At 42.1% G+C, this 24,934-nt stretch overlaps 1 protein-coding gene across 1 annotated transcript in view; it reads right to left on the bottom strand.

The window, feature by feature from the left end:
* SCN11A (sodium voltage-gated channel alpha subunit 11) overlaps positions 1–24,934 on the bottom strand; it is a 79,181-nt gene that overhangs the window by 38,116 nt on the left and 16,131 nt on the right. The window contains exons 8-16 of the mRNA XM_055414614.2: positions 21,257–21,398; positions 20,483–20,680; positions 19,394–19,567; positions 15,130–15,259; positions 13,888–14,126; positions 9,424–9,606; positions 6,289–6,657; positions 3,125–3,538; positions 43–162 (exon numbers count right to left, since the gene is read on the bottom strand). Coding sequence (XP_055270589.2) covers positions 43–162; positions 3,125–3,538; positions 6,289–6,657; positions 9,424–9,606; positions 13,888–14,126; positions 15,130–15,259; positions 19,394–19,567; positions 20,483–20,680; positions 21,257–21,398 — 1,969 coding nt within the window. The remainder of the gene's footprint in view (positions 1–42; positions 163–3,124; positions 3,539–6,288; positions 6,658–9,423; positions 9,607–13,887; positions 14,127–15,129; positions 15,260–19,393; positions 19,568–20,482; positions 20,681–21,256; positions 21,399–24,934) is intronic.

The following is a 24,934-nucleotide window of genomic DNA, read 5'->3' as shown; positions in this document are numbered from 1 at the left end:
GTGGATGAGCTGTTTCTTCTGGGAACACCCTGGAAAAATTACCTTCCGAAGATTCTGTATTGACATAGGAGGATCATCTTCAGAGAATACATCAATTTCCACACTCTGAATTCCTGGACTAGTGGGATCCTTGCTCTTCTGATGGACTTCACTGGCCTGACACTGAGAAACCAAAACAGAATTAATACTCCTCCTGGACATCTTACTTGGGATGAAACAAGTTTGAATTCTATTTGGTTTTCTGTTTGTCATGAAAATGGTGACATTGCTTAACTTCTTCTCTTTACCTTTAAAAACTGCTTCTGAGAAAACTCAACATAAAATAATTCTGGAAAAACTATTATAGAAAACAGATAATGAAACTTACTCATAAGTAATATAATCAAAACAACATGATTTGATACAAAATTCAGCAAATAATTAAGAAGTGAAACTTACTATATCCTTTCAATTCAATGGCTAAATAATAAATTGTTTAATAAATGGTACTGGTATAATCAGTTATTCCTGAAAAACTACTACAATACCATAATACAGTAAAAATTAAAATCAATAATCACTTGATATTCTAATGTAAAAATACATGAATAAAACTATTAAAAGAATAATTTGGAAAATAATTTTGTATTCTTTTAGGTACAGAGGATTGGCTTAGCAAAATAGGTAACTGAAAGGTATAAAGCAAATATGAAAATATATAACATAAAAATAAAAAATGAATTTTGTCTGATGACCTGCAGCTAAATCCAAGAAGGATATGCAAAGTCATGTCTTAAGAAAGGTTTCGTCCTAAAATATATGTAAAGGTTCTTGTCAATCTGACATTGTATGGGCATAATTTAAAAACACTGCTCCCCATTGAACACATATACACAAAAAAACAGGTACACGTTATCTATGGACCAGATACAGAACAAAAATAAAGTAATAACAATTTAAAGCATGCATCAGGAAATAGTGAATAAAAGTGTCCTATGTGAAAAAGGAAACTATAGTTATACCCAAAGCTTGAAACTCTGGGCTGGGTTGAAGTTCTCGTACTTAAGAGAGAAAGTTAAAAAAAGTTGTGGCCAATGCTTGGGGTTACAATTACACAAAGCTGCATACCTAGGGAGGCAGGAGGAAGTACAGCCTCAGAAATAAGATCTGGGCAAAGGGAGCCACTGGCTTAGTGACTGGATCTGCAAAATGCCTAGTATCACTATTAGAGAAGAATCAACTGTCAATATAAGACAGTTCTGAAATGGATCCCTTAGAAGGGTCTACTAAAGATACCACAGAACTTAGACTGTAGTGAGAGTGACAGACCCTCCCACAAAGATGAACTTTCAAATTTATATTCCAAAGTGTATGACAAGACAAACATAAAATCAGTAGTCCTCAAAAATTAACTACAAGGAGGTTAATTTACTTGAGGAAAAAGAACAAAATTTAAAGCTCAACATTCAGAAAACTAAGATCATGGCATATGGTCCCATCACTTCATGGGAAATAGATGAGGAAACAGTGGAAACAGTGTCAGACTTTATTTTGGGGGGCTCCAAAATCACTGCAGATGGTGATTGCAGCCATGAAATTAAAAGACGCTTACTCCTTGGAAGGAGAGTTATGACCAAACTAGATAGCATATTAAAAAGTAGAGACATTATTTTGCCAACCAAGGTCCGTCTAGTTAAGGCTATGGTTTTTCCAGTGGTCATGTATGGATGTGAGAGTTGGACTGTGAAGAAGGCTGATTGCCGAAGAATTGATGCTTTTGAACTGTGGTGCTGGAGAAGATTCCTGAGAGTCCCTTGGACTGCAAGGAGATCCAACCACTCCATTCTAAAGGAGATCAATCCTGGGTGTTCATTGGAAGGACTGATGCTAAAGCTGAAACTCCAATACTTTGGCCACCTCATGCAAAGAGTTGACTCACTGGAAAAGACTCTGATGCTGGAAAGGATTGGGGGCAGGAGGAGAAGGGGACGACAGAGAATGAGATGGCTGGATGGCATCACCAACTCGATGGACATGAATCTGAGTGAACTCCGGGAGTTTGTGATGGATGGGGAGGCCTGTCGTGCTGTGATTCATGGGGTCGCAAAGAGTCGGACATGACTGAGTGACTGAACTGAACTGAACTGAATCTAAAAATGTCATTAAAATTAATACATTTATTAAAAAGATATTCAGAGTGTCACTTCCTAGATGGTAGAGTAAGGAGCCCTGCAGAATGTTCCATAGTAAAATTAACATAAATTGTGGAAAATATTTGTAAAAACATATTTAAGGTTTCTGTAAATGGTCCTAAGGGCATACAGCAAACGAAGAAATATTTACTTTAAAAGAAAAAACCTACGCTATTCAGTAATAACAGCAGGAGTCTATGGAACTTTTGCCATGACCTGCTCTCTTGCTTCCCACCCCCAGCTCAGTTTGATGGAAGCTCCACTTTAGGCAGATGTGACCAAGAAGATAGGGCTCCATCTGCCCTCGGCTCCCAATGAAGAGATGTATCTCATTAGAATGTGCAGGTCATCAGCTTTTCTCATCTCCTCTAAATCTGAGTTGAAGAGGCTAAATTTCTGGTGAATGTGGTCAAGAAATTGGATTTCTTTTTTCATTTCAGTTACTACTCATAGGACAGAGACTCTATTTCAAGTCAAAAGCTTGACCATACTGGGGCCCTGATCTCCCTTACTCCAGCTAGTTTGAAGGGAAGAGACTCCATGCAGGAAGAGGGAGGCTGAGAGATGAGAGGCTACTGCCCCTCTGAGTATCCCAGGTAGTGGCTAACACAGCCTCCCCAGGGTGGCAGGCAATTCATAAGAAACAAGATCTCTTTTGACGCCATATTCACTGCGCCTTCTGCACTCCTGTCCTCACCTTTCAGTCAGCTCCAACTCGATATTTCTTTTGGTGCATTTAATTCCCTCATTGCCCCAGCCCACTCTGAACTCCTCTGGTATCTGCCACCCATGCCACATGTGCCGACCATGATGAGAACCAGCCCCAGATGTGCAGCCTCCACACTGCACACCTTTATCATCTCTGCATAGTGCTCAGGACAGGGCAGGCGACCAGTACCCCACGGCAACTCCAGCTGTAAACGATCTCTGAGTCTATGCATGAACCTGCATACCTGTTTTCCAGCCTCAGGTTGTGTAACAGCCTGTGCCTTATCTTCTCCAGCATCATCTTCTTCTTCTGCAAGTGGGGCCAACCAAGTCCGATCATGCAAGGTCATTGGTACAGAAGTTAGTACACCAAACTCCTCCCAGATCTCTGGGCCCTTTCTCATCCCTGTGACCAGGGGAATGATATCTTTGCTCTCTCCACCACGGCCTTCTGTCACCTCTCTTTGCTTTGATAAATGTTGCCTCCTGCACCGCTTCCTGAAAAAATGCTCAAGAGTATGTATTACAAAACAAAAAGCCCAGCGGAACCGATCCAGGGCTACCTGGACTTTGGTTTTCTTGACCTTTCCTTCCAAGTGTCCATTTTTCTCCTCATTGCTGAAGGAATTGAGTAGCAAGGCAATGAAGAGGTTGAGCACCTAGGAAGGGGCAAAGGGAGAGGGACATAGGGAAAATTTAGCAAAGGAAAGAATACAGTAGGGTTCCACAACAACTTTTCCCCAAGATTGGAAACAAAATCAAATGAAAGTTCTATGTCCTTCTGTCTCCCAAGAAAGTTCACCTATAAAATAAAGAAAAGGAGAGAAGACTGAGGAAGTAATAGAGACATCAAGATAAAACCAAAGAAAACTGAAGTTAAAGGGTGCAAACAGCCAGATGCAGTCTGTCTGTGTATAAGCAGCATGTGTTGTAGATAGACCCTGGCCAGAGTAAGGTGAAAGGCATAACCATGCGGCAAAATCAAAAGTGGATATTCCTTGGGGATCAGCCGGAATCATGAGGTTGGACTTCTGCTGGAATCGCCTACATGGATATGAGTCTAATGTTTAGGACTGCTGTACTATGAGGCCCTCTCCTATCTGCACAATTTGAGAGATGGTACACTTGTGCAGTTTGTTTTACCTCTTGTTTGTGGCTCTCACCAGTTCAAAAATATGCAGCTTTCTGGGGGAAGTGTTTTGCGGGTATTAACGGGTCCAGTCACTCTTCCTCAGCTTCACCATGAGAATTCCCAAGTATGAATCTTTGCTCAAATTACCCTCTATTTGCTAAGTCCTCTCTGCCTCTGAAGTGCCTTTTTCAAGTACCGTGTCTCCCACAATGTCTTTCTTAGCACTCCCTTCCCACTCCCTTGATCTTGCATATCTCCTGCTGTCTACTAACACCCATTTATTAGATACTGAGGACAGTTAATTATATTTGTATGAGGATCATTAACTATATTTGCATGATAGTCCCAACTCAGCTCTGAAGATCTTATGCTCAGGTATCCTTGTCTGTCTTCTGTCTCGTCACACCCTCAATGGTGTACACTTAATTAGTTTCGCCATAGAGTACCATGTTTCCAGCTGTAAGTAACATATACAGGGCAAGTTTACATAATAAGAAAATGCCACAAGATGTTTGAAACCAAAAGACGGTACCAATTATGCCTTGACAATAGGTTTGTTCCACCTTCAATCTACCTTCCTTAGTGATGACTTTGTCTTGCTTTGGTACTTCTCACGGTTGCATGATGTTTGCGGTCCTACCAAGAGTCACAGTCATTAAAGGGCTGGAGGAATAAAAAGGACCACTTTTTTCATCATTCCTCCTTCCTCCTCTCCTCCTTCTCCTTTCCTCTCATCCTCCTTCTTTTAAACAGCAAGAAACCTTACTCTGTGGACATTTCTTTACATCTTTGTTGTCATTGTTCAGTTGCTCAGTCGTGTCTGACTCTTTGCAACCCCATGGAAGCACGCCAGGCTTCCCTGTCCTCCACCATCTCCCAGAGCCTGCTCAAACTCACGTCCATTGAGTTGGTGATGCCATCCAACCATCTTGTCCTCTGCTGTCCCCTTATCCTTCTGCCTTCAATCTTTCCCAGCATCAGGTCTGGCTCTTCCCATCGGGTGGCCAAAGTATTGGAGCTTCAGCATCAGTCCTTCCAATGAATATTCAGGGTTGGTTACCTTTAGGACTGACTGGTTTGATCTGTTTGCAGTCCAAGGGACTCTCAAGAGTTTTCTCCAACACCACAGTTTGAAAGCATCAACTCTTCAGCCTTTAGCCTTCTTTAGACTCTTGAGAGTCCCTTATACTGCAAGGAGATCCAACCAGTCCATTCTAAAGGAGATCAATCCTGGATGTTCATTGGAGGGACTGATGCTAAAGCTGAAACTCCAATACTTTGGCCACCTCATGCGACGAGTTGACTCACTGGAAAAGACTCTGATGCTGGGAAAGGTTGGGGGCGGGAGGAGAAGGGGACGAAGGAGGATGAGATGGCTGGATGGCATCACCGACTCTGTGGACATGAGTTTGAGTGAACTCCGGGAGTTGGTGATGGACAGGGAGGCCTGGCGTGCTGTGATTCATGGGGTCGCAGAGAGTCGGACACGACTGAGCGACGAACTGAACTGAACTGATGGTCCAACTCTCACATCCATACGTGACCACTGGAAAAACCATAGCTTTGACTATACAGAGCTTTGTAGGCAAAGTAATGTCTCTGCTTTTTAATATGCTGTCTAGGTTTGTCATTGCTTTTCTTCCAAGGAGCAAGTGTCTTCTAATTTCATGGCTGCAGTCACCGTCCACAGCGATTATGGAGTTCAAGAAAATGATAGCAGTCACTGTTTCCACTGTTTCCCCATCTATTTGCCATGAAGTGATGGGACTGGATGCCATGATCTTAGTTTTCTGAATGTTGAGCTTTAAGCCAGCTTTTTCACTCTCCTCTTTCACAAGAGACTCTTTAGTTCTTCTTCACTTTCTGCCATAAGGGTGGTGTCATCCTCTTATCTAGGTTATTGATATTTCTCCCCACAATCTCAATTCCAGCTTGTTCTTCATCCAGCCTGGCATTTTGCATGATGTACTCTTTACATCTATGGACCAAATTAAGTAAAATATCCCTACCTCAGCCTATCAGTGGCGATGTGAATAATCACTTGGAGTAGGATAGACACTGGGGCATCTTTAAAGTACTACATGACAGGTTTTCTTTCATGCTTACCATACTGTCTTCAAATCAAATTCAAATGCAAATTTTTGAATATTATATAACATTAAATTTATAGTACTATATTTAAATAACAATTTTCACTAGTAAAGTGTTGGAAAAGAAGCTGATGCATTTGTTTATCCCATGCATTTAAAACAGCAACAACAAAACTGAGACACTCACCACGAGTTTCCCAATCACCATGATTGACAGAAACACAATAACGCACAGTTTGGGGTTAGCTTCTTGCATACATTCCCACATGTTTTCAATCCATTCGCCACAGAGGATGCGGAATACCACCAGAAAGGAGTGGTAGAAATCCCCCATGTGCCAGCGTCGTAAACATGGGACTTCAGGATCAGAGGACTTTAAATGATTCTTTCTGTAATTGAATCTAGAGCCGAAAAGCTGCATGCCAACTACTGAGAAAATAAAGACCACAATGGCCAAGACCACAGTCAGGTTTCCAAGGGCTCCAACGGAATGGCCAATGATCTTAATCAGTGTGTTTAAAGTTGGCCAGGATTTGGCTAACTTGAAGACCCTCAGCTGTAAAAATAACAAAAAAAAGACAATAAATAAAAATGGAAGAAAAGCCAGTTAGGACAAATTCCACCTCCTCAGCTATAATTCAAATGACTTGTTCTCAAACCATAGCATTTATAATTTTCAAAAATCTTTTCAAAGCCAAATCCATCCTAAACATGGTCAGCAACTCCATGCCCCAATCTGATATTCACCCATATCTCTTTTTTGTTTTAAAAATGAAACAGTTGGTCTAATTTTTTTAAATGATAAAGACTTTGGGATCATGATGGTAGAACTGAGCATACACATTAAACAAAATTAATATATTGGAACCCTGTATAATATTGGTTGTTGCTGTTATTTAGTCACTAAGTCTTATCTGACTATTTTGTGATCTTCGTGGACTGTAGCCCACCAGGTTCCCCTATCTATGGGATTTCCCAGACAAGAATACTGGAGTGGGTTGCCATCTCCTTCTCCAGGGGATCTTCCTGACCCAGGGATCAAATCTGCACCTTCTGCATTGCAGGTGGGTTATTTACACCACTGGGGAAGCCCCCAATATGATGTTGTTCAGTTGCTAAGTCATGCCCAACATTTTGGACTGTAGAATGCCAGGCTTCCCTGTCCTTCACTATCTATACTAAGGGTCAAAAACTCTGGGCCTGGGGCCAGAGCCATCCCATTACCTGCTTTCATATGGCCTGAGAGGTGAGAAAGTTTTTTATATCTTTAAACGGTTGGAAATAATTTTTTAAATATTTCATTACACATTAAAATTGTATAAAGTTCAAATTTTCATGTCTATAAATAAAGTTTTATTGGAACACAGCCATGCACATGTGTACTCTAATGTCTACAGCTACTTTTGTGCTATGATGGCAAATTGAGAGGTTTCTACAGTGACCAGATGGCCTGTAAGACTGAAAAAATTTACCATCTGCCTTTTACAGACAAAGTTTGTTAACTCCTGCCTTATATAATTGAGCTCACAAGTTGATGTATTGTGCCTAGGAGGACTACTCAAGACGCGTTCTCTTTTTCCAGACAGAAATTCTCTCCATGGAAACTTATAGACCTTATAGGAGACAACAACAGAAAAAAGCACAGTAACTAGTTTCACAGATTATTTCTTATATTAACTTTTAATGTAAACCAATGGTTTCACTCCGAAGTACAATCCTATTAAGTGCCAACTTTGGAGTTGGCCCAAAAGTTCACTTGCGTTTTTCATAAGATGTTAAAGAAAAACCTGAACAAACTTTTCGGCCAACCCAATATTTGCAGAGGGGCAGGGAAATACTGCAGGTCAGTTAGACTTCCATCACAAGAGAGGGACCACTGCTGTCTACATAGAGGGGAACTGGGGGCATCTCAGGGAGAAAATGTGGTTCTATTCTTGTCCACAGACAAACTCATAGAACTCCTTGCCTCAGAGCATGGCTGTAAAAAGCCTAACCATTAGTAAAGCAAATGTAATTTTGCTCACCCAAGCACCAATAAAACTTTAGGGAGCAGCCTAATAATGCCTGATTTTAAGCTGTGTGATTTTCTATTATATGCCAACTATAAAATGTATGCTTAAGTAACTGAATCAAACGTCTTATTCCACATGATTAGAAATCCTGTCCACATAGAAGGAGAAATATTGTATGATACCCCTTATATATAGATTCCAAAAAGAAATTATATAAATGAACTTACTTGAAAAACAGAAAGAGACTCACAGACTTAGAGACTGAACTTACGGTTGCTGGGAAGAAGGATGGGGCAGGGAGAGAGAGGGAGTTCGGGATGGACATGTGCACACCAGTGTATTTAAAATGGATAACCAACAAGGGCCTACCGTATCGCACAGGGTACTCTTTTCAATGTTATATGGCAGCCAGGATGGAAGGTGAGTTTGGGGGAGAATGGATACATGTATACATATGGTTGAGACCCTTCACAGTTCACCTGAAAATACCACCGTATTGCTAATCAGCTATATATACTTCAATATGAAACAAAAAGTTTTTAAAAAGAAAAAAAGAAATCGTATCCATGTCCCCTCCAAAAAAGTAAATCTTTGAAAGAGGACAAGAGGTAACCTTTTGTGGTTTCCTGATTCCCTTCCCAGATGTGATTTCTCTGTGATTTCTGCCCATACCTCTTACGGGGTCTGCCTCATGGTCATTTCTGGGCCACGTCTTATATTTTCCCTAGACCACAAACTCCTTGAAGGCAGTGCTTCCCTCGCCTTTCAGTCTTCCCCCGTACACATCAGGTACTCGGCAAAGGTTACTGGGGTGCCTCCAGTGGTTTGTGGATGAAGGGCAAAGCCTGTAGAAAAGGACTGTGCTACTGGCAGCAATGAGGAGGGACCCTGTGGGACAACACCCGCTGGCAGCACCTACCCCCATCCTGGGCTCTGTAGTACATACCCCCTTGGTAAGCCCAGCTGTGAGGGTGCCTGGCTTAGAGTTCTGTGGGGGAAAAGATGGTTGGAGGGGGTTGCACACAAAGCAGGCAGCACAGTCCTGACACCAGAAGACATAATTTTGCGTCTGGTTGCCTGAAGGGTCATCTTGTGGCAGGGGAGGGAGGAGAGTAGGGATTCGACTGAGAGAAGACCACTGGGGACTCACAAGAGTATCAGAGACCTAGGTGGCAGGAGGAGTGTAATTTTGGTTCTCAGATCAAGGTAAGATGGTAAGCTTTAATCTGAAACTAGCTATTGAACTCACTGAAGACTCTTCAATCTTGGCAGATAAGTTATTCTGTAAAATTAGACAGTAAGTGCCTTACCACTCTTAAGGAACGAAATGATATTGAACTTTTTCCTGAACCTATATGGTTTAATATCACATCTGCCAAACTCAGAAGAGCAACAACGCTGTCAAAAATGTTCCATCCTCGACGAAAGTAGTGGTAGGGATCCAGAGCGATGATTTTTAGGCACATTTCAGCCATGAAAATGCCAGTGAAAACCTACAGTGAGACAGAAAAAAAAAAAAGAGAGAAAAAGAAGGTATGTCTAAGGGAATTACAGAGGTTACAAAGAAATAAACTGTGTTCTCATACTTGATACAATATACCCTGCAGTCCATGAAAAAGAAACATTTACCACTGCAGCATGGATTTCACTTTACCTTTTCCCCTCTCCCCAAGACCCCACCCACCACTGCCTCCACTCCAGTATCACCAAGCTAACAGGCATCAGGATGGAGAATAAATATTATTTTCTGTTCTGTCAAAAAAAAAATTAAGCAAAATTGGCTTCTTGGTAGATGGCAGAGTAACAAGAAGTGTCAAGCAATTCCTCCTCTGAATTCTCTTTAAGATATTAATAACTCCAAAGTGAGGGGAGTACACAACAGCTCTGAAAAGTAAAGATAAATATCATTCATAAACCAAAATACAAAAGCAGTTTATCTAAACACTCAACTTCAACACTTCAGTAAGAAAAAAAATTTTTTAAGTTACCAGAACAGAGAATTGAAAAACACTGCTGCTGCTGCTGCTGCTAAGTCACTTGAGTCATGTCCGACTCTGTGTGACCCCATAGACGGAAGCCCACCAGGCTCCCCCGTCCCTGGGATTCTCCAGGCAAGAACACTTGAGTGGGTTGCCATTTCCTTCTCCAATGTGTGAAAGTGAAAAACACTACCAGACAGAAAAAATGTCTTTGAGCAACCTGATATAGAGGATAAACCCTGAGTTGGTTATGGTTGAAAGGAAGATTAGTGAATCAGAATATAATCTTAAAAACTCCCTCAGAATGCAGGGCACATCACTCCAGAACAAAATATTAAAGAACTAAAAGGAGGGGCAAGAGTTTACAAAGCACTAAACTATGTTTTTTCCATGGGAAAAACAATTCTTTGTCTTTAACAATTAGATAAATACAGGCTTACGAAATCTGCAAAATGTTGCACAGTAGCCAAAGTCAAAGTTAAATCTATCTCCTACATCTTTGCAGAAAATAAGGCAAAGCATTTCTTCAGAGCAAATAGCACATTCTCTATCATAAACACACACAGAAATTAAGCAGAAATGAGAAAAACCATAGTGTGAAAATAATACAATAGTATAAAAAGGGTGTTTTTTTTTAATATATAAAAGAGGGTTGGGCTTTCCTTGTGGCTCAGATGGTAAAGAATCCACCTGCAATGTGGGAGACCTGGGTTCGATCCCTGGGTTGGGAAGATCCCCTGGAGAAGGGAGAGGCTACCTACTCCAGTATTCTGGCCTAGAGAATTCCATGGACTATACAGTTGCAAAGAGCCAGACACGACTGAGTGACTTTCACATAAAAAGGGTTAAAATCTTTTTAAATGTTGTTCATTATAAGACTCTCCTCTTTAACTCTGGAAACAGCAACAACCTATCTCTTTATTAAAAGTAACAGGTGGTCTATTTTTATAAATAATGAAATGACTATTTATAAAATATAACCCTAAAATAAAATGACACAAGTTAAAATAAAAGGATGGGCAAAGTTAAACCCCAGATAGGCAAATAAAAAGAAATCAAGAGTGGCAAAGAAAAGTCAAAGCTTATATCTATCCTTTCCATTTAAATATTGCTGCCTGTGTGCATGTGTGTATTAAGTCTCTTCAGTCTTGTCCAACTCTTTGTGACCCTATGGACTTTAGCCCACCAGGGTTCTCTGTCCACGGGATTCTCCAGGCAAGGATACTGGAGTCGGTTGCCATGCCCTCCTCCAGGGGATCTTCCTGACCCAGGGATCGAACACGCGTCTCCTATGGCTACTGCACTGCAGGCGAATTCTATACCGCTGAGCCATCAGGGAAGCCCCCAACATTGCTGTCTATCCCTAAAATTCCACAGCCAGTGCCTAAAAGCATGCAGTGTTGTGTGTTCCAGTTAATTGTGCAGGATTCATCTCCATCCCCTCTTCCTCCTCCTGTCTCCTTCAGACTTTAGGTGTCAGCCTGACAGCATCACTAGATGCCTGGGGAACCATCAGTTTTGCAATCCAATTCAATTGCTACTTATGACTTCTCAGGAGCTCAATGGACTCCCCTTGATTCAAGCAATTCTGAAGCCTAGAGAGCCTATTTCTGAGTGTAGTCCATAGAACTCTACAGGCCAGCTTAATCTGGCTCCACCCATCAGAGGAAGGAAGTCTGGATGTGTTCCTTCAAGCCCAGGGCTCCAAGGCCTCCCATCCTCACCACCATGGGGGCACAATAGATGAGATGGCTGCTCCCTTTTTCACATGTGTGGCAAATGGGGTGCATGGAATGGATGCACAGGCTACATAATCAGCTTTGCATGTTTCTCTTCAATTCCCAGGACCCAGGGTCCAGCTGCCACCTGTGTTTTCAGACACCAACAATGTCTCTGTGCCTCCTTTGGCCTCTGGAGAAGAATGTCACTTAATTAGCCACCTTCCAGCTGTAAAATGCAACTTCACCTCAGTACCTGGGATGCCTGGTCAGTGGGAAATATGAGAGGTGGGCTTTGGTTACCTCTGATAGTTGGATCAACAGGGGAAGTGATGGACAGACCACCTTTGCAATTGGGAAGCCCTGTCTATGGAGATGATCCTGGGTTTCTTGAGTATTCTCTGGAACTTATCTAATAACTCTATCTACCAGGAGGTACTACTGAAAGATGGTTCCTGCTGACTCTGTTGAGATAGGTACTGTGGCCCTGAGGTCACATAACATTCTCCCTCCAAGTGAAACAACCTTGTCAGGCCATTCTGGGACATCTCGACAGGAGAGAACTAAATACCCTGGCCTGGATCCCAGAAGACCCAGCCTGTTAGAAGGTAATCTGTGTGTCAGGTTCATTGTGCAACATGGAATCTAATCCAACATATGCACACCCAAAGGGCACTTCTCCCTAAAGGCAGTATGGGAAAAAAGAACTTAAATACAGACTATCTATAAGGAGACCCACCCTGGTCTTATACTGAAGTTCCCTGCTCTTCTTCATGGGATGTGGAACCAAAGGTGACAGGCACCTGTCTACATTTCTACACCATCCTAAACTTGATGCATAGAGGCAGCTCTGTGGACCACCTTCTGATTTAATAGGTACTTTGGGTTCTTGTCAATGTAAAAAAAAATTTTAAACATCCACATACTTGGAAATATTCTGATGCTAAAAATGATCATCTTTGCTAGTAAGACCATAAGAAATTAGTTTCTTCTTTGTATTTCCCTTGTTTTTAAAATTAAAAAACAAGTATTACTTTTTAAATTAGAAAAATAACATAAAACTTTAAGAAGAAAAGACTTGACATTCTGATAAGATTTTTAGCTAATTAACTCATTAGCAAATTAGGGTAGAACATTCACTGGGTACTTACTATTTCTGATACTTGGGAAACCAATTTGCCCTCAGGCCTTCTGCAGGAATTATGAATTAAAGTGAACGGTTCTTGAAAAGTCCGTTCCCTTATCTTAGTTTTCCCAATTTAACTGAGACTATTGAAGCAGGCTCATCTGGAACCCCACCCCAGCTCACTCTCTACCTCACAACCCACTCCTGGGAAAGTAAATCTCCTACAGCTTCCAGGCCCTGACTCACCTTTACAGGGAAAATAACACTTAGCAATGGCAGTCACATTATTTTGTGACAAATGATGTCATCAACATTACTAGGTACCATGGTACTCATTACCATGGGTTCTTGGATATGGTTAATATTTTCTTGACCTTTTAAGATGTCTGCTTGCAGAATTCCGTGGTTGCACAGTGGAGTAGAATTTGCCTGCCCATATGGGGGACACAGGTTTGATCCCTGGTCCAGGAAGATTCCACACGCCACAGAGGAACTAAGCTCAGGAGCCGCAACTACTGAGCCCACATGCCCAGAGCCCGTGCTCAGCAGCAACAGAAGCCCCCACTTCTCACCACATTGAGAAGCCTAGGCACCGCAACAAAAAGGAGCCCCCACTCACTACAACTCAAAAAAGCTATAGAGTAAAGCAACGAAGACAGCCAAAAAAAAAAAAAGATGTCTACTTGCTTCTGTCTTACCAATGAATGACTCTTTAGTCATCCATTAGATGACTAAAGACATACCTTAACATACTAGAGAGTGAACAGGGCCCCATTGAAAGTTACTGAAATGGGTAAAAATAAAATTCTAACAGTCATTTTTTTCCCTCTACTCCACCTAAGAGGACCAAAGACCCATGTTAGGTTAGACCATGCACAAAATATCTAGACTTGAAAGAGTCATAATTCAAAGTTTGAAATACATTCCATATTTTTAAAAACCTAGAATTACCAAGTTCCCTGTGTACAATATATTCTCAAAATTCTGGTCCATTTTGTAATGCTCCATGGCCAAGAAGACAGTGTTGATTATGATGCAGATGGTGATGGCCAGCTCAGTAAAGGGATCAGTCATCACGGTTCTCAGGACCTTCTTAATGTCTACCCACCAGGGGCTACAGTCCCACACGAGGTATTTGGACGCCAGATTTTCCCCACATGGAAGGCAAGGCTCCTGTGATTTTTTTTGTTCTGGAGAAGAAGAATGAAAAAGCACTTGAGGAATCGACTCTGCACCAGTCTGGCTGCTCTTTGACTGTGTGTCCTTCTTCCCCCTTCCCTGACATCTTCTGCGCTACAACATGATCAGTCAAGAAACTCTGATGTGTAGCTAAAAAGGTTTCCCACACTCAGCTTTCATGTGGCATAGTCAAGTAAAAGTCTATATGTACATCGAGCACCTGGGAGCAGGGTTGCACTGTCAGAAATACAGATGGGAAAGTCAACACTTGACTAGCTATGAAGCCATGAGAGAGACAGACATAAGCCCAAGTTACGTTCACCCAAGGGAGACCAAGGCGATAGCTATACCAGAGCACAGGAAGTTACCAGGGCCCAGGGGAAAGGGAGATATTCAGGCAGGGCCATCTATAAGCACCAAAACAAAAGGCATGCAATCAGTTGATTTCAGGTCAGAAAAGGCATCCTGATTTCCACACCATGTTAGAGCTTCATGAGGGGACTCAGAACTGCTAAGAACCTGTTTAACTCCGTTCTTGCTAGAACCTGAGTCCTGCCCTTGAACACCAACCCCTCAGTTTGGTCCCCGTTACCTGTTGTTAATCAGGTCCCTCAGATGGTATCAGCCTGCATGCACAGGTCTTGTTCTATTGTTCATGACAGATTCCTATTCTAACTTCAATGACAACTGTCACCTCCTGGAAACTTCTATGTCTTCTCTCCTTTGGCTGACTATCATTGTCACTGAAACCTCCTGTGACTGTGTGGCCTGGACAGGAAGTCTTCTTGGTGCTCTTGGTCCCACCATTACCCAAGTGGCAGCTCAGGGTGGGCCCACAGGGAAGGCCCGCTTCTTAAAAGCCATGTTGCTCACATGCTCCAAAGAAGCACTGGGAGTCACTTTGCAGAAGTACCCATGGAGGGTTGCAGAGGGCTTCTAGGGAGCTGGAGAGAAGAAGAAGGGAAGGACATCATTGAACTTAGGCTCCCCCTTGGCCTGGGAGGCACAACTTACCCTGCATGGTAATGGTAAGGATGCTGACAGCACTCAGCGCTCTCTGCCTCTGGAAGGAGTCTCCGTGCTCATCACAGTGGTCCACTGACAGATTCTGGGACAGTCGTTTGGTTTGCTCAAGGAGGTGCGGCTGTAAGAGAAGGCGTGGTGGACCTTCTGAGGGATGGGGCGGCCTCTGCTCAAAACTTGACAAACTCTGTTTCAATGCCAAATGCAGTGAAGATGCTCAACTCACTTCAACTTCATTGCATGCCAAAGGTAAATCAATTTTCTTAATTCACATTTAATACATAAGAGGAATATGGGCTGAACATTCATATTTTTATGTATGTACATTTCTAGGGTCTAGAGTCCTACCTACAGAAAAATTTATTTCTCTGTGTTTTATCCATTGTCCACATAAAGCAAAAAAAAATTTATGAAAACTAATGTACAATGGTTTGGGGTATGAAAGCAATAAAAAGTGTACTTTAGAAATAATGTTTGCAAGGGGCAGAAGTGGGGGACAAATTCAGAAAAGTGAATTGAGGCCAGACAGTGAAGCGCCTTGAGTGGTGGTCTCAATAGATTTTGAACAGACAGTAACTCAGACTTTCCTAGTGTTCCAGGGGTTAAGACTCTGTGCTTCTAATGCAAGGGGCATGGGTTCTATCCCTGTTGGGGAACCAAGATCCCACATGCCATGTGGCAAAAATACCAAAAACAAACAAAAAAAACCCCAAAACAAAACAAAAAAATTTTGTAACTAAGAAAGACAGTCATATAAATATCACAAAATCCTTATACTAGTAAACTTCAGGTACTCTTTCAGGCTGTGTCTAAGAGTTTATTGATTTTCACCTTATCTAAAATTCTAAAGTATCTAGAAATTAAAAGACATAAACGTCATAAACCTTCAGCTATCCAGAAAACTCAGGTATCTGTAATTACTTATTCCCCCCAAAATTCTGACCAACCATGGCCTTATAGGGAACTACCCCTTTGTGAAGAAAGCTGATCGCTGAAGAATTGATGCTTTTGAACTGTGGTGTTGGAGAAGACTCTTGAGAGTCCCTTGGACTGCAAGAAGATCCAACCAGTCCATTCTAAAGGAGATCAATCCTGGGTGTTCATTGGAAGGACTGATGCTAAAGCTGAAACTGCAATACTTTGGCCACCTCATGCGACGAGTTGACTCACTGGAAAAGACTCTGATGCTGGGAAAGGTTGGGGGCGGGAGGAGAAGGGGACGACCGAGAATGAGATGGCTGGATGGCATCACCGACTCTGTGGACATGAGTTTGAGTGAACTCTGGGAGTTGGTGATGGACAGGGAGGCCTGGCATGCTGTGACTCATGGGGTTGCGGAGAGTCGGACACGACTGAGTGACTGAACTGAACTGAAAAGTTTGTGAAAAGCTGTTCTAAAGGCAGCCTGTAGTCTTGCAATAGTCATTTCTTATCCTATTAACAGTTAAAGGGAAAAGACATTTTATGTTAAGAATGAGGAAAAACATCCAAAATACTAAAAAATACATGCAATTTCTTGACTATGCTGTGATCTGACAGCAAAGAAGCCTAGTCGAAACCATGGGTTCTTACCCTGTCACTCCACCAGGGAACGCCTCACAGCAGTGGGAGAGGCCCATCCATCTACTTCTTCAAAGGCCCCTGAACTCTCTTTCCCCATCCCAGGCTCAGATATGCACACCGGCTTTCTGCCTCCTTCATCTTTCCACTACCTCAGGAAGGAGGCTCTAGCCATTATTCCCTGGCCCGTATCTCCAACATCTTCCTCTCTTCTGATTTCTCTTCTCCAGAATTAAACATGTTCAAACATCCCCCACCTTAAATAAGATTCCTTTTTCTACATCACATCCTCTCATAGCTTCTTTTCTGCATATCCCACTGCCTAAACAATAGCCTGGCTTCAATGCCCCATGTTGTTGTTGCTTGGTCCCTAGTCATGTCCCACTCTCTGCAACCCCATGGACTGCAGTACACCAGGCTTCCCTGTCCTTCACTATCTCCCAGAGTTTACTCAAAGCATGCCCATTAACTCAGTGATGTTATCCAACTATCTCATCCTCTGTCACCCCCTTCTCCTCCTTCCCTCAGTCTTTCCCAGCATCAGGGTCTTTCCCAATGAGTTGGTGCTTTGCATCAGGTGGCCAAAGTATTGGAGCTTCAGCATCAGTCCTTCTAATGAATATTCAGGGTTGATTTCCTTTAGGACTGACTGACTTGATCTCCTTGCTGTCCAAGGAACTCTAAAGAGTCTTATTTGGCACCACAATTCAAAACCATCAATTCTTTGGTGCTCAGCCAGCCTTCTTTATGGTCTAATTCTCACATCCAAACATGACTACTGGAAAAACCATTTGTGTGCTAGCTAAGTCGCTTCAGTTGTGTCCAACTCTTTGCAGCCCTGTGGACTGTAGCCTGCCAGGCTCCTCTGTCCATGGGATTCTCCAGGCAAGAACACTGGTGTCGGTTGCCACGCCCTCCTCCAGGGGAATCTTCCCAACCCAGGGATCAAACCCACATCTCTTGCATCTCCTGCACTGGAAGGCATGTTCTTTACTAGCACCACTGGGGAAGCCCTTAACTTTGACTTCACGGACTTTTGTCAGCAAAGTGATGTCTCTGCTTTTTAATATGTTGGCTAGCTTTGTCATAGCTTTTCTTCCAAAAAGCAGGAATCTTTTAATTTCATGGCTGCAGTCATCATCCACAGTGATTTTGGAGCACAAGAAAATAAAATCTGTCACTGTTTCCACTTTCCCCCATCTATTTGCTGTGAAGTGATAGAAGCAGATAGCATGATCTCAGTTTTTTTTAATGTTAAGTTTTAAGACAGCTCTTTCACTCTCTAGGCATCTCAAAATTGGTATGTGCATAAATTAACTTGCTATCTTCCTCGCCCCCCAGAACATGTTCTTTGCTCATCTCAGTAGATTACTTACCAACAAGTCAGCTACCCAAGCCATAAACCGGCATCATCCCCACCTCATCATCCCTACCCTCTGCATAGAGTCACTTGCCAAATCTTTTCCTCTGTAGGTCCACTGTATCCTGTTCATCTCTCTTCATCCCCACTGCCCTAACCATAGTTGAAGCCACTTCCACCTCTTACTTGGATCACTGCGACAGCTTCTTAATCGGTGGCCTCCAGTCTCACCCTCCTCTAATCCCCTCTCTTCAGTGAAATCAGCATTTCCACAAAGTAAATCTGGTCTTATCACTCTTCTGCTTAAAACCTTTCCATACTGCTTATCCCTTGCATATAGGGTAAAGAATGGACTCCTTGGCTTGGCTTCAAGGCCTTTTACAATGGTTCACATCTTACCACTAGAACCTCTTGCCACCATTCCCACCAACCTCACATACACACACACACACAAACACTCGGGTGTGTGTGCACGTGCACACTTTCTACTGGGCCACGTTCTGCTCTCCTTTGCTTCCAGGCCTATGCATGTGCTGTTCTCTCTGCATGTGGAATTTCATTCTTCCTTTAACCTGATAAATTCACCCTTTCAGCTTACACACTGCTTCCTCCAGGAACTGTTTTCTGATTCACTGCTCTTTTCCCCGTCCCCATTAAGACTGGGGCTGGCAGTCTGAAACAGATGTTACTGTTGGTCCCATCCATACATCCTCAGGCTCTCTTTGGCAACCCAAATAACTTTCACCCTAACACATAGCAAGTCATAAATTATTGTTTCCTGACTCCAGTGATAGACCAAAGGTAGTGTATAAATAGCACCCTCAGTCCAAGGAGATTAAACTGACTTAATAATGCACATTAATTGACCACCTTCTCTTCCATGTATCGCTTCTCCCTCCTTTCTAAGTACTTCCTGCGATCACTTCCCAAATAATCTACTTGTACTCTAACGTCTCTAACATTTGCCTTAGAGGAAATAAACACTGCCCCTAAGACATTGCTCCTGCTCTGCCCTCCCTGTGACCATCATGTTGGTCATCACACTGAACAGTAACTGCCTTCTTGTCACTGTGCCTGCATTATTAGATGTCTGTGTTATATAGCCCATGTATCCCAAGTACCTACTCCAGTGCCAAATAAACACTGTCTACACTTTAAACAGGTATTTGTAAATAAATGGGTAACTGAATAGATCCAGGGATGCAGAGAAGTTTGTGCAAATGGATGAATGGATAAATGACTGGCTGAATGAATGAATCCTTTCAATTAGATTGACAACTTGACCTGTCCCCCTGAGCAGTGCTCAATATCATTAATTCCTTGGCCAAAACTTGCCTTTTTTGAAGAATCTTCATCAGAATCTGATCCTGGAATCTGGTCTTGCCCAGACTTTCTTAAAAAGAAGGATTTTCTTTTCTTACTACCAAATAGCTTTCTCTTCTTTGGGGAAAAAGATGATGCTTCAAGGGAATTAAGTGAACTTCTGTCAATTCCCATGGCAACCAGAGCCTTAGAAAGCGAACAAAAGCAATTAATGAACAGATCACACTCCTCATGGAACACTGCAAATGACTTCCACCTTGGTGAGCATTCTCCCCTCTCTTCTGGTAGCACTGGACCATTTCAACTGCAAATTCCCCAACTGGAGTATGCTAGCTTCATCACTGTTTATGTGGGGAGTATGTCCTATTTGTTCACAATATTCCAGCCCTGGAAGGCAGGGCTGACTCTCCAATATCTCTGTGCCGCTAACCCTTAGCACAGTGTCCTGTATGTGCTAGGTACTCACTAAATGTCTGTGTTTAATGATGCAGATATCAGCACTTAAGAGGGGTTTCCTCCTGACAAATCTCTGCAGAGGATGAGAAAAAGCATAAAACATGCTTTGTTTTCTTGAATCGTAAAATCTTAAAACCGCCTTGAAATCTCAAAACTGAATCTTAGAATGTAAGAACTGAGAAAAATATCAAGATGCCAGTGAAACAATAAGAGGGGCCTGTAAATATAATAGGAATTACAAGAAGGGAGAGATGATCATGACTATCATCTCTACAGCCATCATGATTGCTTTCCAAATGCTCTCAAGCAAAGTCCCTGGACACAAACATCTCCAGCTTCCCTTACGAAAGCCTAGAGCACAGCCTTCCTTTTCACATATATATATATCTAGCCAGCAATTTTGCATCTGCCTTTGAAAGATCACGTTCAGAAAGCCAAAGATCATCAAAATCCCTTTCTCAAGAGCCCTGGGCATCTTCGTGAGAGACTGTAGCAGAGCCAGCTGCAAGGGGCTTAAAAATTCTCAGAAAATCACCAATTGGGAAAGTACTGTACAGGCCTTGTACAGAAACCTTAAGTGTCAGACCCCACAGCCTCTGGGATGCCCCTAAGCAGACCCCGCTAACGGAGATCATGTGTCCCTACCTCCTTCTCCTCCTTTAACAGCTGCTGGGCTTCATGAAACATCTTCTCCTTGGCTTCTGTTTCAGCAGCTACATTCTTGTTCTGTTCCTCATAAGTCATGGTGACAACAGCCAGGGTTAAGTTAACCAAGTAGAAAGAGCCCAGGAAGATGACCACCACAAAGAAAAGGACCGAGATGAGCCCTGAGGTATGCACGGTCTGCAAGGGACAGAACACACGGGGTGACTTCACCTGGAGCAGAGATTATACAGTGGTAATTGGTCTCTCCCCTGCCCTGATTGGTTCAGCTGCCCACAACCTCATCTATTGCCTCCCCCATCAACTGGAGCCTCTGATGCTCTGTTCCTCAGTAAGGAAATACCATCTGTACTTCACATAGAAGTCCTAGTGACTTGACTTTTTCATGGGTATTTGTGTTTTTTACATAAAAATGGCAAGAGAGAGCCATGCAGCATGAAGGCTGGAGTACCAGTGGTGAAACTGCAGTCAGTGGGGAATCTGGTGAGGGGTGATATTTCTGGGAAGAGTTTTTCGCACTCTTCTTCCAGATATCATATTTATAGTCTTTTTGATGCTTCTAATGGAATTCTAAAAGAGAATTTAACAGTACAATTGTTAAGGGTAAAAAATACATGACCAAGGTGAAGGAGAGATGATTGGTTATAAATAAATGATAGATAAGTGGTGGAAAGTGAGAGAGAGAGGCAGGGAAGCAGGGAGCGGCAGGGGGAGGTGGAGAGAGAGAGAGGGAAGTAGAATGAATAAATAACTTACCTGTCGATAAAGCTTCTCCCAGGAATCTTGAGTCATAAGCCGGAACATGGCAAGAAAAGACCAGCCAAAGTTGTCAAAATTTGTGTAATTATAGTCAGGATTTTTTTTTGTATCTTTGCATTCATATTGTTCAGGACAAGCCCTAGATATTGGAAACAAAGGAACAGAGAAAGAATTACATACTCTGCGCAGAGTTTCACCCCCACACACACCCTGCCCAGGGCACTGGTTCTTCCAAGAACAATGAGCTCACACTCAAAACTCCTAGGTGAAGAGAACATTTGTAGAGTGTCGTCCTTCACCTTCCAAACCTCCCAGTCTCTGTCTAAACATGAGTATTCACAGTCTCTTCTCAAACAGATTGATTAGAAAGTTCACATTGGCAGTTTTTCATTAAAAAATGAAGGGTAGTGACTTAGTGAACAACTTACCGTTTAAAATAAAAGGACATACAATGAATTGATGTCTCCCTCTCTCCCCAGACACCCAGTCCAACTTTCTAAAGGCACAATTAAACAGTTACTTTATTAATTTTCCAGAAGTCTTCTATGACTATAAAAGCACACGTCTATCAATATACATCTTCTATAATACATTACCACGAGCATTCTTTGAACACTCTTGCACTTTGCTTTCTTCATGGAATGATACTGACTGGAGGTCTTTCCATATCAGCATACTAGGAAATGTCTCATTTTTTGTGTGTCTTACATTTCTGGGATTTTTATAAATGCTTTGCTAATGCTGAATATTTAGATTACAATTGTTATCAGTCCACTATTATTACAAACATTTGGGTTTTACTTTAAAAACAGATATCTTGCATATGGGTCTTGCCCACATCACCAAAACACACATCATTGAGTGCATTTATCAAATACACTGAGTATATACTTTTTTAGTTTGAAATATAGTATTCTTATCAAAGTAATACATGCTGTGGTTTTAAAAACTCACATGGCACCACAAGGCTTGTAATGAAAACCACTCCAGCATTCTTCAACTGTCATTTATATACCCCAAATTCAACAACTTTTAGCTCTTTTAGGTCCATATCTCTAAATATGGTGCTTTTACTGGGAGGAGATCAAGAGGGCAGAGAAGAAGGGAGCTGAGCTCACCTCCCCCAGTGAATACATCAAAAATAGGTCAACACGTGGAGAATTCTCAACGAAAACAAACTGGACACTAGCAGTAACCTGGATATAAGAGTGTAAAGAAATATCCATACAGAGTCAGGTAGGAAGGGAGGGGAAGCAATTAGGTTGGGACTCACACCCATAGGAAGGGACACAGAAGAAAGGGATATCAGAGGCTCAGAGATCCTTCCTGGGGGGGTAAAGGGTTCGACTCACACCCTGGGCCGGCCAGCCCTAGGGTCTAACGCTAGGACAGAAAGTTCCCTTAGCTGGTTTGAAAACTAGTGGGATTTACTGGAGGGCTATAACAAACTGAAACTCTGCTCACAAGGACATACACATGTTTGCTTAATCTCAGGAATAAGGTGGGTGCCCATTCTCACCACTTCTATTTAACTTGATATTGGAAGTCCTAGCCATAGCAATCAGCCAAAAAAAGGAAATGAATGGCATCCAAATTGGAAGAAAAGGGACTTCCCTGGTGGTCCAGTGGCTAAGACTCTACATTCCCAGTGCAGGGGGCCCAGATTTAGTCCCTGGTCAGGCAAGTAGATCCCATGTGCCACAATCAAGAATTCACATGCCACAGGAAAGATGGAAGACCCCTAATAAAACATAAAAGCTTTTGCACAGCAAAGGAAACCATAGCATTAGTCATTCAATCATGTCTGACTCTGAAACCCCATGGACTGTAGTCCACCAGGCTCCTCTGTCCATGGAATTCTCTAGGCAAGAATATTGGAGTGGGTAGCCATTTATTTCTCCAGGGGATCGTCCAGACCAAGGATCAAACCCAGGTCTCCTGCAGCCTTTACCATCTGAGCTACCAGGGAAGCCCAAGATGAAAAGACAACCCTCAGTATAGGAGAAAATAATTGAAAATGAAGCAACTGACAAAGGATCAATCTCCAAAATATACAAGCAGCTCAGGAAGCTCAGTATCAGAAAAACAAACAACCCAGTGAAAAATGGGCAGAAGATCTAAACAGACATTTCTCCAAAGAAGACATACAGATGGCTAACAAACACATGAAAAATGCTCAACATCACTTATTATGAGAGAAATGCAAATCAAAACTACAGTGCAATATTACCTCACACCAGTCAAAATGGCCATCATCAAAAAATCTACAAACAATGCTGGAGAGGATGTGAAGAAAAGAGAACCCTCTTGCACTGTTGGTAGGAATGTAAATAGGTAACAGCCATTATGTAGAAGAGTATGGTGATTTCTTAAAAAACTAGGAATAAAAGTACAATATGACCCAGCTATCCTACTACTGGGTATATACCCTGAGAAAACCATTCTAAAAAACACATGTACCCCAGTGTTCATTGCAGCACTATTTACATAGCCAGGACATGAAAGTAACCTAGATGTCTATTGACAGATGAACAGATAAAGAAGTTGTGGTATATATATATACAATGGAATATTACTTGGCCATAAAAAGGAGTGAATTTGAACCAGTTCTACTGAGATAGATGAAACTAGAGCTTGTTACAGAAACTGAAGTCAGAAAGAGAAATGCAAATATCATATATAATGTATCTACATGATCTAGAAAATCTAGAAAAGTGGTACTGATGAACCTATTTGTAGGGCAGGAATAGAGACCCAGACCTAGAGAACAGACTTGTGGACACAGCGGGGGAAGGAGAGGGTGAGACTGATTGAGAGAGCAGCATGGAAACATGTACATCACCATGTGTAAAACAGCCGGCCAGTGGGAATTTGCTGTGTGACACATGGAGCTCAGTCTGGTGCTCTGTGACAACCTAGAGGGGTGGGATGGGGTGGGAGGTGGGAGGGAGGTTCAAGAGAAAGGAAACATACGTATATCTGTGACTGATTCACGCTGATGCATGGCAGAAGCCAATACAACACTAGAAAGTAATTATACTCCAATTAAAAATAAATAATAATTTTTTAAAAAAAGACGGGAGATCCTGTGTGATACAACTAAGATCTGGCACAGCCAAATAAATAGATATTCAAATTGAAAGGGAAGAAGTAAAACTGTCACTATTTGCAAATGACATGATACTACAGATAGAAAATTAAAGTCTCCATCAAGAAAACTGTTTAGAACTAATAAATGAATTCAGTAAAATTTTAGGAATCAAGATTCAGAAATCTGTTGCACTTTATATATTAAAAATGAACTGTAGGCATGTATGTCCTCTGGCGGATCATTCTAGAGAGCTCAATAAACCTTGTATTAAAGTCTAATATGTCTAGTAAGTCTGACCTAATCAGAACCTGTGACCACTATACATATACATACAATATATACAGTATACAATACATATATAATACAATATATACAATATATAAAACCCTAATTTTACAGATAGGGTTCAGTTCAGTTCAGTCACTCAGTCGTGTCCAACTCTCCGTGACCCCATGAATCACAGCACGCCAGGCCTCCCTGTCCATCACCAAATCCCGGAGTTCACTCAAACTCATGTCCACAGAGTCGGTGATGCCATCCAGCCATCTCATTCTCCGTCGTCCCCTTCTCCTCCTGCCCGCAAC

The sequence above is a fragment of the Moschus berezovskii genome, chromosome 24, assembly GCF_049115385.1.
Source record: "Moschus berezovskii isolate FMDL1 chromosome 24, NW_MosBer_1.0, whole genome shotgun sequence".
Classification (NCBI taxonomy): Eukaryota; Metazoa; Chordata; class Mammalia; order Artiodactyla; family Moschidae; genus Moschus; species Moschus berezovskii.
This window is presented reverse-complemented; position numbering and strand designations above follow the sequence as displayed.